At 47.2% G+C, this 13,827-nt stretch overlaps 1 protein-coding gene across 1 annotated transcript in view; it reads right to left on the bottom strand.

The window, feature by feature from the left end:
• Positions 1–4,916: 4,916 nt before the first annotated feature.
• Positions 4,917–13,827, bottom strand: part of NDUFAF5 (NADH:ubiquinone oxidoreductase complex assembly factor 5) — a 48,076-nt gene continuing 39,165 nt past the window's right edge. Inside the window, exons 10-11 of the mRNA XM_044289505.1 lie at positions 5,870–5,952; positions 4,917–5,168 (exon numbers count right to left, since the gene is read on the bottom strand). Of these exons, the coding sequence (XP_044145440.1) occupies positions 5,073–5,168; positions 5,870–5,952 (179 nt within the window). The 3' untranslated portion in view covers positions 4,917–5,072. The remainder of the gene's footprint in view (positions 5,169–5,869; positions 5,953–13,827) is intronic.

Raw genomic sequence — 13,827 nt, 5'->3', positions numbered from 1 at the left:
ACCTAGTTGTTGACGAGTGCTGCAGGGACTAAGCTACCCAGTAGAACGCACCCGAAGGTAGGTGCTGATCAGCAATGGCAATTACGCCATCGCCATGCCTGAGTTGACAAGAGAAGGACAACAGTTGTCAGAGCAACAGGCGCTCATGGGTAGTGTAAACCAGAAAGAGGCCAGAGCTAAAGTCCATTCCCTCTGAGACTGACGCTCTACAGAATCTATTGGTATTGCAATACTACACCTGAAGAGGAGGCCATACAAGGGAAGCCACAAGAGTAATGCTAACGCCATACTCCAGCTGAGGAGGAGGCCACACCGTAGAGGTCACCGATTCCAGTGTTAGAAGAATCCGTCACCTGACGAAAAAGCTGTGCAGCAGGAACCCTAGCATCTAATGGTGATGCAAACACCCCTTGTGCAGTAGGAACTACCGCATGCTCCGCCAGCGTAAAACTGAGGGGGAGGCCTGAGGAAATCCAGTAGAAGTCATGGTACCATGCTGTCCCAGTTAGTAGAGCTAACCTTAAACCCTCTGCCTGAAAAGGGCGCTGAACAGGAGCAACCGCCGAAGCAGTGGTAGGGTAGAACCCCTACCTGAGGGGGGCTGCCCCACTACAGCGATTACAATCATCTAGCTCTAGCGTGAAGACTTCTCATGTGAAGGAAAAATAACCTTGTAGTGGTTACTGCAGAGTGCCAGCATAACACCCTCATCCAGATAAGGAAGATTGGTGGACAAAGAATCCAGAGTCAGTGGAATACTCTGCTTGCTGGATCGTAATCACAGTATTCTTGGTAATGTGACTGACCTGAACGGTGGATGCCCATGGGGATGGGGGGTCTCTAGGACAAGTGTTGCTGGGTGACCCCCCCCGAGAGCACAAAGGTCGACATTTTCGTGCCCCCAACCAGTGCCGGAAGAACAGAAGGATACAATCTGGAAGTAGCCATAGAATCCTGTGGTCGTATCCATATGTCACTAGATGGAGAGTACCAGCGGTACCGACTGTTGTCACGGACCACTTTGAAGGAAGCCAGGCATCTAGTGTCGTGGCGTAGGTAAATTATAGCATGCAAAAAATGCTAGTGATTCCCCCGTAAAGGAACATTTGTAGAGGGTAATGCCACAGGAAGCATGTGATGGCAAATGACTGATGGAATAGCATCCAGTGGTAGTGTGATCCTCTGGATAAGGAAGAGGGTACCGCGATAGTCAGAAACGCAATCCACAGAAGTGTAATTACCCCACCTATGGAGGGGGGGAATGTCTACGGTAAGAACTGCACTCAGTGGCAGAGCAATCACTCCACCTATGACAGGGAGTAACATATTCAGAAAGTACTGTAACCAGAGGTAGTGCAAGTACCTCACCTACCAAAGGGGGTAACGCACACAGCAGGAACTTGCATGCGACGAGTTCTGTACCCGGCGGGGAGTGTCCATTACTTCACCCAAGTAAGGGGGCAATGCATACATAAACACTGCAACAGCAGTGAGAATGCGATAATGCTACCTATACAAGAGACTAATACATACAGACAGTACTGTGCCCAGTGGAACTGCAATTCCGCCACCTCCGGAGCTGGGACACCTATGGCTGGCATTGAGACAGTGCTAGTGCGGTCCGTCCACCTAAGGAAGGAGGTAATACAACTGTATCCAGTAGAAGTGCAAATACCGCCTAGGGAAGGGGGTAATGTATACACCAGTACCGTAATCTTGGAAGATTGAACCGGATTCATGTCAGAGTCCAAAAAAAATGAACCCCCCCCGGGGGGGGTGTTTAGCGTGATCCTAGGGAGGAAGGGTGGGAGTGCGAAGGTGAGCCAGGAGGAATTATGACCTGCTCTGGCCTGCTTGTGCGCAGTTCCACCTCTCAGCCTCTAACCCATGGCTGTTGTAGGCTGCGCCGGTGTTGATATAACAACCAAACTACCCCGGGGGTGGAATGGAACTCCTAAAGGTCAACTTACTGAATTGCGCAGGCAGAGATTTATCAACCAAACAACCCAGGAGGGTGGATTGGGAACTTCCAGAGGTCTTGAAAATTTCTGTTGTCCTCCACTGGATTTGCGCAGTTGGAGCACTATCAACCAAACGGCCCGGAGGGCGGATTAGGAATCCTTCTGATATACTCCACAGAATTTTTTGCAGGTGAAGCATTATCAACCAAACTGCCCGAAGGGCGGATTGGGAATCCTTCAGATGTACTCCACTGGATTTGCGCAGGTGAAGCACTATCAACCAAATGATCCGGAGGGCGGATTGGGAACTCTTCAGATGTACTCCACTGGATTTGCGCAGGTGGAGCATTTTCAACCAAACAGCCCCGGAGGGCGATTGGGAACTGTGAGAAATCCTCCACTGTCCGGGATCGGGCACAGGCCCAGTTGGTACGCACAGCCAGGAAGATCCTGTGGTGATGTTGGCTGAGGAGTGCAGGACCCTTTATGTGCGCACTTTATTTTATTTTTTTGGTGAGGACCTAATCTCAAATGGACAAGGGGCAGGAAAGGCTGCATACTGCAATATTAAGGCACATTGTACCTGCAGATAGAAACCCAGGGTAAGGGTAATCTGGTCACCGGCCTCAGAGAGGTGGCTCGGCAGGAAGGGTTAAACTGTCCAAGGACCGGGGCGGAGCCAGCTGGCTCCCGTGGAGAATTCGCGCCAGAAGATGGACCCGCCGCCCCATACCCGAGGGTGGAAGTTGCGGCCTGGAGAAGAGGTGGCCCTCTTGCTTGTGGGAAGCAGGGGAGCGAGGCTGCCCTGGTCCGCTTTGTCTTCTTGGGGGAGGCAGGGCGGTGGAACAAGCAACACCGGCCAGCCTCCCAGGGAGACAGGGACGCAAGCGCTCCTGTGCCCCATCCATGCACGAAATCTCTAAAAAATAACAAAATGAAGCAGGGAGGTCTGCCGCCTACGACACTAAGCTAAAAACTGATATGCACTCTCCAGGCTAGAGGGGGTATAGCCGGCAGGGGAGGAGTTTTCACTTTTCAGCCTAGTGTCACCTCCTAGTGGCAGCAAGCAGCTATACCCACGGTCCTGTGTCCCCCAATGATACGAGCGAGAAATAACTTATTGCCAGCTGAAAGATAATCGCCCATGCAGTAATTATCCAATAGGAGGCTCATAACCAGGGGTGTAGCTAGAAGTGACTGGGCCCCACAGCAAATTTTTGTATGGGCCCCATGGCGCGGTTCGCAACTCCTTCCTCCTGTGTAAACCCCACTCCTTTGGCTAGTCATGATCTAGACCAGACTAGGCTGCCACGCCATCCTTTTCCTATATAATATATATATATATATATACATACATACACACACTGTCTGTCATGTAGTGTCATTGTATAATATTGGTGTGGGGGCCCTATCAAAGTCTCAACCCTACTCCCATGCAACCCACACACTCCTGTGACTCGTCAAGATCAGCTAATAGGAGGGAGAACTTTCAGTGGTTGCATTTGATAGCACACTGCTTCCATAAAGCGGGTGGATTTTTTTCTAATATGAAGCCATTGATGTCTGCAGATTGTTATCCCTCTGTGCACAATGGCAGGCAGCGGTACCTGTACCCATCCGCATCACTTCCTTCCTGCCAATATCTGCCCAGAGTCTGCTTGCTGGGGCTTGTGGTTCTCCGTTACAGCTTCCCCACCTGTTTGTATCTGCGCGCAGGCAGCGCTTAAAGGGTTAATGGGAGGAGTTCCTGCGCAGTGACGGGCATGCCTGTTATCCCTTTAAGGGCTGCCCGCGCTCAGATGCCGCCGTGCGCTGTCTGTCAGCAAGAGATGTATGTGAAGCCTTGGGGCTGCGCCAGGGGGGCACACAGGCAGCGGGCACAGCCATACCTGAAAAACCAAGTTGCACTGCGGTGCCACTCCTCTTGTCTGCCTCAGTGTTTCTCAGGCGCTCTCTCCTCCTCGTTAGGTCAGAACTTTGTATATGTTGTCATATGTCTATTTAGACTAGCGCGATACCGGCTTGCGCTGTCTAGCAGTAAGAGATGCAGGCGGGGGAGGGGGGCCCGCACTGTATGTGAAGTGAAGCCTTGGGTCCGCGCTGCTGTGGGTGAAGGGGCCGTGGCCGCCGCTGTATTAAATAATCTGAGACTGACTAACATGCATGCTTCCGGGCCCCTTGTCATCCCGGGCCCCGAAGCAGCCGCTTCCCCTGCTTCCCCGGTAGTTACGCCACTGCTCATAACTATTTTCTTAGTTAAATTCAGGTGGCGACTTTATTTTTTGGACAGGCAGTGTAAAACTGGTTACAGATTCCCTTTGATTAGCTATACATGCTTGTTGATCCTAGAGGTCTAAAGACTACTGAAAATTGAATGAGGCTCCGTCTGCATTATCAGAAATACATCCTAGAATTTAAAGACCCAGTCAGTTATAGGGATGGAGTGTTCGAAGGCACCTTCCCGATAATTCATTCAGCGGGTGAAAGCATTGCTGCAGCAGTCACCTAAATCATAATTTATGGGCAGCAGATCGTGCTAAGGAGCAATCTGCTGCCCAAAAACAATGAATGTGTAGGGGACAAACAATCACTCCAGCGATCGCTCATCCCCATACGGCGGAGGTGACTGCTGCATGTTAATGCAGCTCTTACCTCCTGTAACAAGCAGACAGTTATCAAGATTGAATGGTTTGTTCCCAATAGTTGCCTGCTGTGCCAGCCCATGTAAAGGGGCCTTAACTAGGACAGGTTGCATGCAGGGCTTATAATGCATCTCAGACGGAAATGGCTCAAACAGATGCCAAATGCATACGTCGCTGATGCTCAGGATCCTTTTTTTATTTTTTAAATAGGATCAGTTTTTTCCTTTATTTTTTTGTTCTACTGATGAAAAATAAATGGTGATGTGAGTAAAATAAAATACAAAACGAGGACGATGGATGAAGTAATGCTTGCTGCAATGAAAACTGAGCTGTGTATTGTTTTTGCTTTTCAACACACATCCATTCTCTTACAAGAATATAACCAACGTCCATGACGTATATAACATTTATTATAAAACTCATCTAAGTGACTCCGCTGAGACAAATCTATGGTGAAAAGTGTGCGTTTTTAGGCGTCATTTTTTTTAGGTTTCGATAAAATTTCATTTACTTTTTCCAGTTCTCCAAATGACATTGTGGCGGAGCCTCTCTTGGCTGGCTTTGCCTGAAAGTACGAAATGAGAGAGAAAAAAAAAATGTTTCAGGACGGTTAGCAATTTTCTTGTGGAGCACTGCTAAATTGAATCACTACACGAGCTCATCGTAGGCACTACAGGTAATGGATGTGAGGCTGTTTTCTGGACTGAAAAACATTAAATGAATTTAATATAAAGTGTGATAAATGTTGCAGCTGTTTAATAATAGTGGCAATCAGAATAGTGCAACCTGACCGAGTATTCGTTTACAGGTTGATATAGTAATGACTGGCACAGACATTGCGGAAATGTTTAGCATTTTGTAATCAATTGTATGGGATTGTGACAGTGTTCTTCATTAGGTAACAGCAGGCTGGTGGCTCAGTGGTTAGCATTGTTGTCTAGCACTCCTGGTGTCCTGGGTTTGAATCAGACCAACGACAATATGTGCATGGAGTGTGTTTTTGTAGGTATTTTAAGGCTTCTCCAGCTTCCTTCCAAACTCCAAAAAATACATACCAATTATATTTGCTCCTTGGAAGAATGGTCCTAGTGTGTACAGTATGTGCATAACACAGAGATTGTGAGCACCATAGGGTCCCTATGTTGGTTCTATACAATTCACAAGAAATATATAACACTAGTAATAACTGCTTTCGTGTGATAATAGGATTTTCCTGGGTTTATAACAGCAACAGGAGACCATTTATAATAAGTCTCAGCGTATTACCTGTGATTCATGAGGCTTCCACCCAATCATATAGTAGATCTGAAATGTGGCTGGTACGGAGCCATCCTCCTCTCCATACATCTCTACAGAATAAGGACATTTATATTAGTGACACATTTGTTCAATGGATCAAAGGATGATGAAGTACAGGCTGATGAGATGAGTCATCTGGACTGCGGCAGATCTGTTTGTGCTTGTTTGGGAAATATTCACTCGCTGATCAGGCCAATCCTTCTGACATTAGTTTAACCACGTCAGGACCGCCGTACGCAGGATTGCGTCCTGCCGGCGGTCCTGCTCTTCTGGGTGGACGCATATACGCGTCCTCCCGCGAGAGCCGAGATTTCCTGTGAACGCGCGCTCACAGGAACGGAAGGTAAGCGAGTGGATCTCCAGCCTGCCAGCGGCGATCGCTCGCTGGCAGGCTGGAGATCCGAATTTTTTAACCCCTAACAGGTATATTAGACGCTGTTTTCATAACAGCGTCTAATATACCTCCTACCTGGTCCTCTGGTGGTCCCTTTTGTTAGGATCGACCACCAGAGGACTCAGGTTGGTCATTAAAGTAGCACCAAACACCACACTACACTACACCCCCCCCCCCCCGTCACTTATTAACCCCTTATAAACCCCTGATCACCCATGATCACCCCATATAAACTCCCTGATCACCCCCCTGTCATTGATCACCGCCCTGTCATTGATCACCCCCCTGTCAGGCTCCGTTCAGACGTCCGTATGATTTTTACGGATACATGGATCGGATCCGCAAAAAGCATACGGACGTCTGAATGGAGCCTTACAGGGGGGTGATCAATGACAGGCGGGTGATCACCCATATACACTCCCTGATCACCCCCTGTCATTGATCACCCCCCTGTCATTGATCACTCCCCTGTAAGGCTCCATTCAGACGTCCGCATGATTTTTACGGATCCATGGATACATGGATCGGATCCGCAAAACACATGCGGACGTCTGAATGGAGCCTTACAGGGGGTGATCAATGACAGGCGGGTGATCACCCATATACACTCCCTGATCACCCCCCTGTCATTGATAACCCCCCTGTAAGGCTCCATTCAGACGTCTGCATGCGTTCTGTGGATCCGATCCATGTATCCATGGATCCGTAAAAAATCATGCGGATGTCTGAATGGAGCCTTACAGGGGGGGTGATCAGTGACAGGGGGGTGATCACCCTGATTACCCTGATCACCCCCTGTCATTGATAACCCCCCTGTAAGGCTCCATTCAGACGTCCGCATGCGTTCTGTGGATCCGATCCATGTATCCATGGATCCGTAAAAAATCATGCGGATGTCTGAATGGAGCCTTACAGGGGGGGTGATCAGTGACAGGGGGGTGATCACCCTGATTACCCTGATCACCCCCTGTCATTGATAACCCCCCTGTAAGGCTCCATTCAGACGTCCGCATGCGTTTTGTGGATCCGATCCATGTATCCATGGATCCGTAAAAAATCATGCGGATGTCTGAATGGAGCCTTACAGGGGGGTTATCAATGACAGGGGGTGATCAGGGTAATCAGGGTGATCACCCCCCTGTCACTGATCACCCCCCCTGTAAGGCTCCATTCAGACATCCGCATGATTTTTTACGGATCCATGGATACATGGATCGGATCCACAGAACGCATGCGGACGTCTGAAAGGAGCCTTACAGGGGGGTTATCAATGACAGGGGGGTGATCAGGGAGTCTATATGGGTGATCACCCCCCTGTCATTGATCACCCCCCCCCCCCCCCCCCTGGTAAGGCTCCATTCAGACATTTTTTTTTGGCACAAGTTAGCGGAAATTTTTTGTTTGTTTTTGTTTTTGTTTTTTCTTACTAAGTCTCATATTCCACTAACTTGTGTCAAAAAATAAAATCTCACATGGACGCACCATACCCCTCACGGAATCCAAATGCGTAAACATTTTTAGACATTTATATTCCAGACTTCTTCTCACGCTTTAGGGCCCCTAAAAAGCCAGGGCAGTATAAATACCCCACATGTGACCCCATTTCGGAAAGAAGACACCCCAAGGTATTCCGTGAGGGGCATATTGAGTCCATGAAAGATTGAAATATTTGTCCTAAGTTAGCGGAAAGTGAGACTTTGTGAGAAAAAAACAAAAAAAAATCAATATCCGCTAACTTATGCAAAAAAAAAAAAATTCTAGGAACTCGCCATGCCCCTCATTGAATACCTTGGGGTGTCTTCTTTCCAAAGTGGGGTCACATGTGGGGTATTTATACTGCCCTGGCTTTTTAGGGGCCCGAAAGTGTGAGAAGAAGTCTGGGATCCAAATGTCTAAAAATGCCCTCCTAAAAGGAATTTGGGCCCCTTTGCGCATCTAGGCTGCAAAAAAGTATCACACATGTGGTATCGCCGTACTCAGGAGAAGTTGGGGAATGTGTTTTGGGGTGTCATTTTACATATACCCATGCTGGGTGAGAGAAATATCTTGGTCAAATGCCAACTTTGTATAAAAAAAATGGGAAAAGTTGTCTTTTGCCAAGATATTTCTCTCACCCAGCATGGGTATATGTAAAATGACCCCCCAAAACACATTACCCAACTTCTCCTGAGTACGGCGATACCACATGTGTGACACTTTTTTGCAGCCAAGGTGGGCAAAGGGGCACCTTTCGGATTTCGCAGGCCATTTTTTACACATTTTGATTGCAAGGTACTTCTTACACATTTGGGCCCCTAAATTGCCAGGGCAGTATAACTACGCCATAAGTGACCCCATTTTGGAAAGAAGACACCCCAAGGTATTCCGTGAGGGGCACGGCGAGTTCCTAGAATTTTTTATTTTTTGTCACAAGTTAGCGGAAAATGATGATTTTTCTTTTTTTTTCTTTTTTCCTTACAAAGTCTCATATTCCACTAAGGCCTCATGCACACGACAGTTTTTTTTCACGGCCCGCAAAAACGGGGTCCGTGGGTCCGTGATCCGTGACCGTTTTTCCGTCCGTGGGTCTTCCTTGATTTTTGGAGGATCCACGGACATGAAAAAAAAGTCATTTTGGTGTCCGCCTGGCCGTGCGGAGCCAAACGGATCCGTCCTGAATTACAATGCAAGTCAATGGGGACGGATCCGTTTGATGTTGACACAATATGGTGCCATTTCAAACGGATCCGTCCCCATTGACTTTCAATGTAAAGTCTGGAGTTCTGTTATACCATCGGATTGGAGTTTTCTCCAATCCGATGGTATATTTTAACTTGTAGCTTCCCCATCACCATGGGAACGCCTCTATGTTAGAATATACTGTCGGATATGAGCTACATCGTGAAACTCATTTCCGACAGTATATTCTAACACAGAGGCGTTCCCATGGTGATGGAGACGCTTCAGGTTAGAATATACAAAAAAACTGTGTACATGACTGTCCCCTGCTGCCTGGCATGGCAGACCCCCCCCCCCTGTTTTTAACTCATTGGTGGCCAGTGGGCCCCCCCTCCCCTGTTGTTAACTCGTTGGTGGCCAGTGTGCGCACCCCCCTCCCTCCCTCCCTCTATTGTAATAATAGCATTGGGGCCAGTGTGCGCGCCCCCCCAACCCCCCCCCCCCTCCCTCTATTGTAATAATAGCGTTGGGGCCAGTGTGCCCCCCCCCCCGATCATCGGTGCCAGCGGAGTAGAAGATTCATACTTACCTGGCTGCTGGCTGCTGCGATCTCTGTGTCCGGCCGGGAGCTCCTCCTACTGGTAAGTGACAGGTCTGTGCGGCGCATTGCTGTCACTTACCAGTAGGAGGAGCTCCCGGCCGGACGCAGACATCGCAGCAGCCAGCAGCCAGGTAAGTATGAAAATCTTCTACTCCGCTGCCACCGATGATCGGGGGGGGGGGGGGGGGGTGCGCACACTGGCCCCAATGCTATTATTACAATAGAGGGAGGGTGCGCACACTGGCCCCAATGTATTAAAACAATAGAGGGAGGGAGGGGGGGGGGGGGGTTGGGGGGGCGCGCGCACACTGGCCCCAATGTATTAAAACAATAGAGGGAGGGAGGGACGGGGGTGCGCACACTGGCCACCAACGAGTTAACAACAGGGGAGGGGGGGGCCGCACAATGATATTCAAACTGGGGAGGGGGGGGGGTCTGCCCCCTGCTGCCTGGCAGCCCTGAATCTCTTACAGGGGGATATGATAGTACAATTAACCCCTTCAGGTGCCGCACCTGATGGGGTTAATTGTACTATCATATCCCCCTGTAAGAGATCGGGTGCTGCCAGGCAGCAGGGGGCAGTCTTGTACACAGTTTGTAGTGTATTCTAACTAGAAGCGTCCCATCACCATGGGAACGCCTCTGTGTTAGAATATACTGTCGGATCTGAGTTTTCACGAAGTGAAAACTCAGCTCTGAAAAAGCTTTTATGCAGACGGATCTTCGGATCCGTCTGTATGAAACTAAAACCTACGGCCACGGATCACGGACACGGATGCCAATCTTGTGTGCATCCGTGTTCTTTCACGGACCCATTGACTTGAATGGGCCCGTGAACCGTTGGCCGTGAAAAAAATAGGACAGGTAAAATTTTTGTTACGGCCAGGAAACACGGCTCACGGATGCGGCTGCCAAATGGTGCATTTTCCGATTTTTCCACGGACCCATTGAAAGTCAATGGGTCCGTGAAAAAAAACGGAAAACGGCACAACGGCCACGGATGCACACAACGGTCGTGTGCATGAGGCCTAACTTGCGACAAAAAATAAAAAATTCTAGGAACTCGCCATGCCCCTCACGGTATACCTTGGGGTGTCTTCTTTCCAAAATGGGGTCACTTGTGGGGTAGTTATACTGCCCTGGCAATTTAGGGGCCCAAATGTGTGAGAAGAACTTTGCAATCAAAATGTGTAAAAAATGACCGGTGAAATCCAAAAGGTGCACTTTGGAATATGTGCCCCTTTGCCCACCTTGGCATCAAAAAAGTGTCACACATCTGGTATCGCCATACTCAGGAGAAGTTGGGGAATGTGTTTTGGGGTGTCATTTTACATATACCCATGCTGGGTGAGAGAAATATCTTGGCAAAAGACAACTTTTCCCATTTTTTTATACAAAGTTGGCATTTGACCAAGATATTTTTCTCACCCAGCATGGGTATATGTAAAATGACACCCCAAAACACATTGCCCAACTTCTCCTGAGTACGGCGATACCAGATGTGTCACACTTTTTTGCTGCCAAGGTGGGCAAAGGGGCACATATTCCAAAGTGCACCTTTCGGATTTTGCAGGGCATTTTCTACACATTTTGATTGCAAAGTTCTTCTCACACATTTGGGCCCCTAAATTGCCAGGGCAGTATAACTACCCCACAAGTGACCCCATTTTGGAAAGAAGACACCCCAAGGTATTCCGTGAGGGGCATGGCGAGTTCCTAGAATTTTTTATTTTTTGTCGCAAGTTAGTGGAATATGAGACTTTGTAAGAAAAAATAAAAATAAAATCATCATCATTTTCCGCTAACTTGTGACAAAAAATAAAAAGTTCTATGAACTCACTATGCCCATCTGCGAATACCTTAGGGTGTCTACTTTCCGAAATGGGGTCATTTGTGGGGTTTTTCTACTGTTTGGGCATTGTAGAACCTCAGGAAACATGACAGGTGCTCAGAAAGTCAGAGCTGTTTCAAAAAGCGGAAATTCACATTTTTGTACCATAGTTTGTAAATGCTATAACTTTTACCCAAACCATTTTTTTTTTTGCCCAAACATTTTTTTTTTTATCAAAGACATGTAGAACTATAAATTTGGCGAAAAATTTATATATGGATGTCGTTTTTTTTGCAAAATTTTACAGCTGAAAGTGAAAAATTTCATTTTTTTGCAATAAAATCGTTACATTTTGATTAATAACAAAAAAAGTAAAAATGTCAGCAGCAATAAAATACCACCAAATGAAAGCTCCATTAGTGAGAAGAAAAGGAGGTAAAATTCATTTGGGTGGTAAGTTGCATGACCGAGCGATAAACGGTGAAAGGAGTGTAGTGCCGAAGTGTAAAAAGTGCTCTGGTCATGAAGGGGGTTTCACCTAGCGGGGCTGAAGTGGTTAAAGAAGACCTGTCAGTTTTAGTTTCAGAATGCTGAATTTTTTTTTTAGAAAAAAGGAATACTTAGGTGACCAATCCCCCGCCACTCCGGTAACTCCTGGTCCCTTTCATCATGAAAAAACTTGACCATTTAGTCAATCTCTGGCTTAAGCAACTACCACTGTGACCAATGATTGGCTGAGTGGTTACATTTCTGGGTTGAAAGGGGCCTGAAAGTACAGAGATCAAGGGGGCTCTTGGGTGAAGTGTAAAATCTGGTGCAATCCACTAGACATGATAGACACCCACCTCCAGTTATGATTAAGGTCCTGTATACCACCACACGTTAAAATATGACTGGTAAGTGATGCAGCTGGGACAGTAAAAGCTTGAAGGAAGAAGCCTCCTGCAAATCATAACTGTAGGTACACTTTTCGATGTGTAATATATGTTTTATTGGTTTTTTTTTTTCTTCTTTGAATAATATCAATTCTATTCAAATGTTCTTCTTTATTTCACATAATTATTGGTTGGTTTATTTCCCTAGACTTGTATTTCTAAATGAAACTATAATAGCAGTGGGATGTTCCCACTATACTGTATAATGGCATGTCATCTCTAGGTAATGCCAAAACATTATGGAGAGATTTATCATCTCCTTTGCACTTAAAAAGTGGCGTTAAAAAGTCACAGGTGTTGTCCCATCTCTCACTTTTCTGAAAGGCGGCATGGCACAGGCAGGGAGTGGACGTGGCCAGTCGCCCAGACAAATTTATCTTCATTTACGTCAATTTTCTGGTGTAAATGAAGCCAGAAATCTACTGCAGCTCGGAGCCGTTGTAGATTTCTGGTTAGGCGCACGGACTGTTGGAGGAAGCGCCCAATTTATGACAAGGCGTGCACCTCGTCATAAATTAGGCGCATTTTTCAGCAGCGCAGGGGATATCAAGACTGGTGCTTAAATCTCACCACAAAGTATGTTTTTTTTTTTTTTTTTATAAAGCTGCAGACTGGAGGAAAAAGAGGGCCACAACTAGAGTGAGGGGGCACAAACGTGGGTATCTTTACTAAGGGGGCACCAAATCTGGCATAACTACTGTGAGGGGGCACCAAATCTGGCATAACTACTGTGAGGGGGCACATATGTGGGCATAACTACTGTGACAGGGCACATATCTGGGCATATCTACTGTGAGGGGGCACATAATTTGTGCTAGTGTGAGGGGGCACATAATTTGGCATAACTACTGTGAGGGGGCACATATGTGGGCATAACTAGTGTGAGGGGGCACATAATTTGGCATAACTACTGTGAGGGGGCACATAATTTGGCATAACTACTGTGAGGGGGCACATAATTTGGCATAACTACTGTGAGGGGGCACATATGTGGGCATAACTACTGTGAAGGGGCGCATATCTGACCATAACCACTGTGAGTGCGCACATATCTGGGCATATTTACTCTGAGGGGGCATATATTTGGCCATTACTACTGTGAGGGGGCACATATCTGGGCATAACTGCTGTGAGGGGCCACATATCTGGGCATAACTGCTGTGAGGGGCCACAAGGAGGGCATTAGTACTATGTGGTAGCACTTAGGGGAAATGTCCTAGATTGCCCTACTATACATTGGCATGGCTCAATCTTACAGGGCACCACTGAGCACCACCGCATTAATCAGGAGTGCCAACCAATCTACTATACAGTCTTATACTGACAGGCTTATAATACAATGCAATACACACATATTACAGTGTATTATACTAGTGTTAACATAATTGACATAATAAAGTTCACATAATTGGTATTGGTATTTAACCTGCCCGGTGGATGCTGTGAATATAGATTACAAACAACACACAACTCAAAATGGTAGAATCAAAAAGTACATAACTGAAA

This window comes from Bufo gargarizans, chromosome 4, assembly GCF_014858855.1.
Source record: "Bufo gargarizans isolate SCDJY-AF-19 chromosome 4, ASM1485885v1, whole genome shotgun sequence".
NCBI lineage: Eukaryota > Metazoa > Chordata > Amphibia > Anura > Bufonidae > Bufo > Bufo gargarizans.
This window is presented reverse-complemented; position numbering and strand designations above follow the sequence as displayed.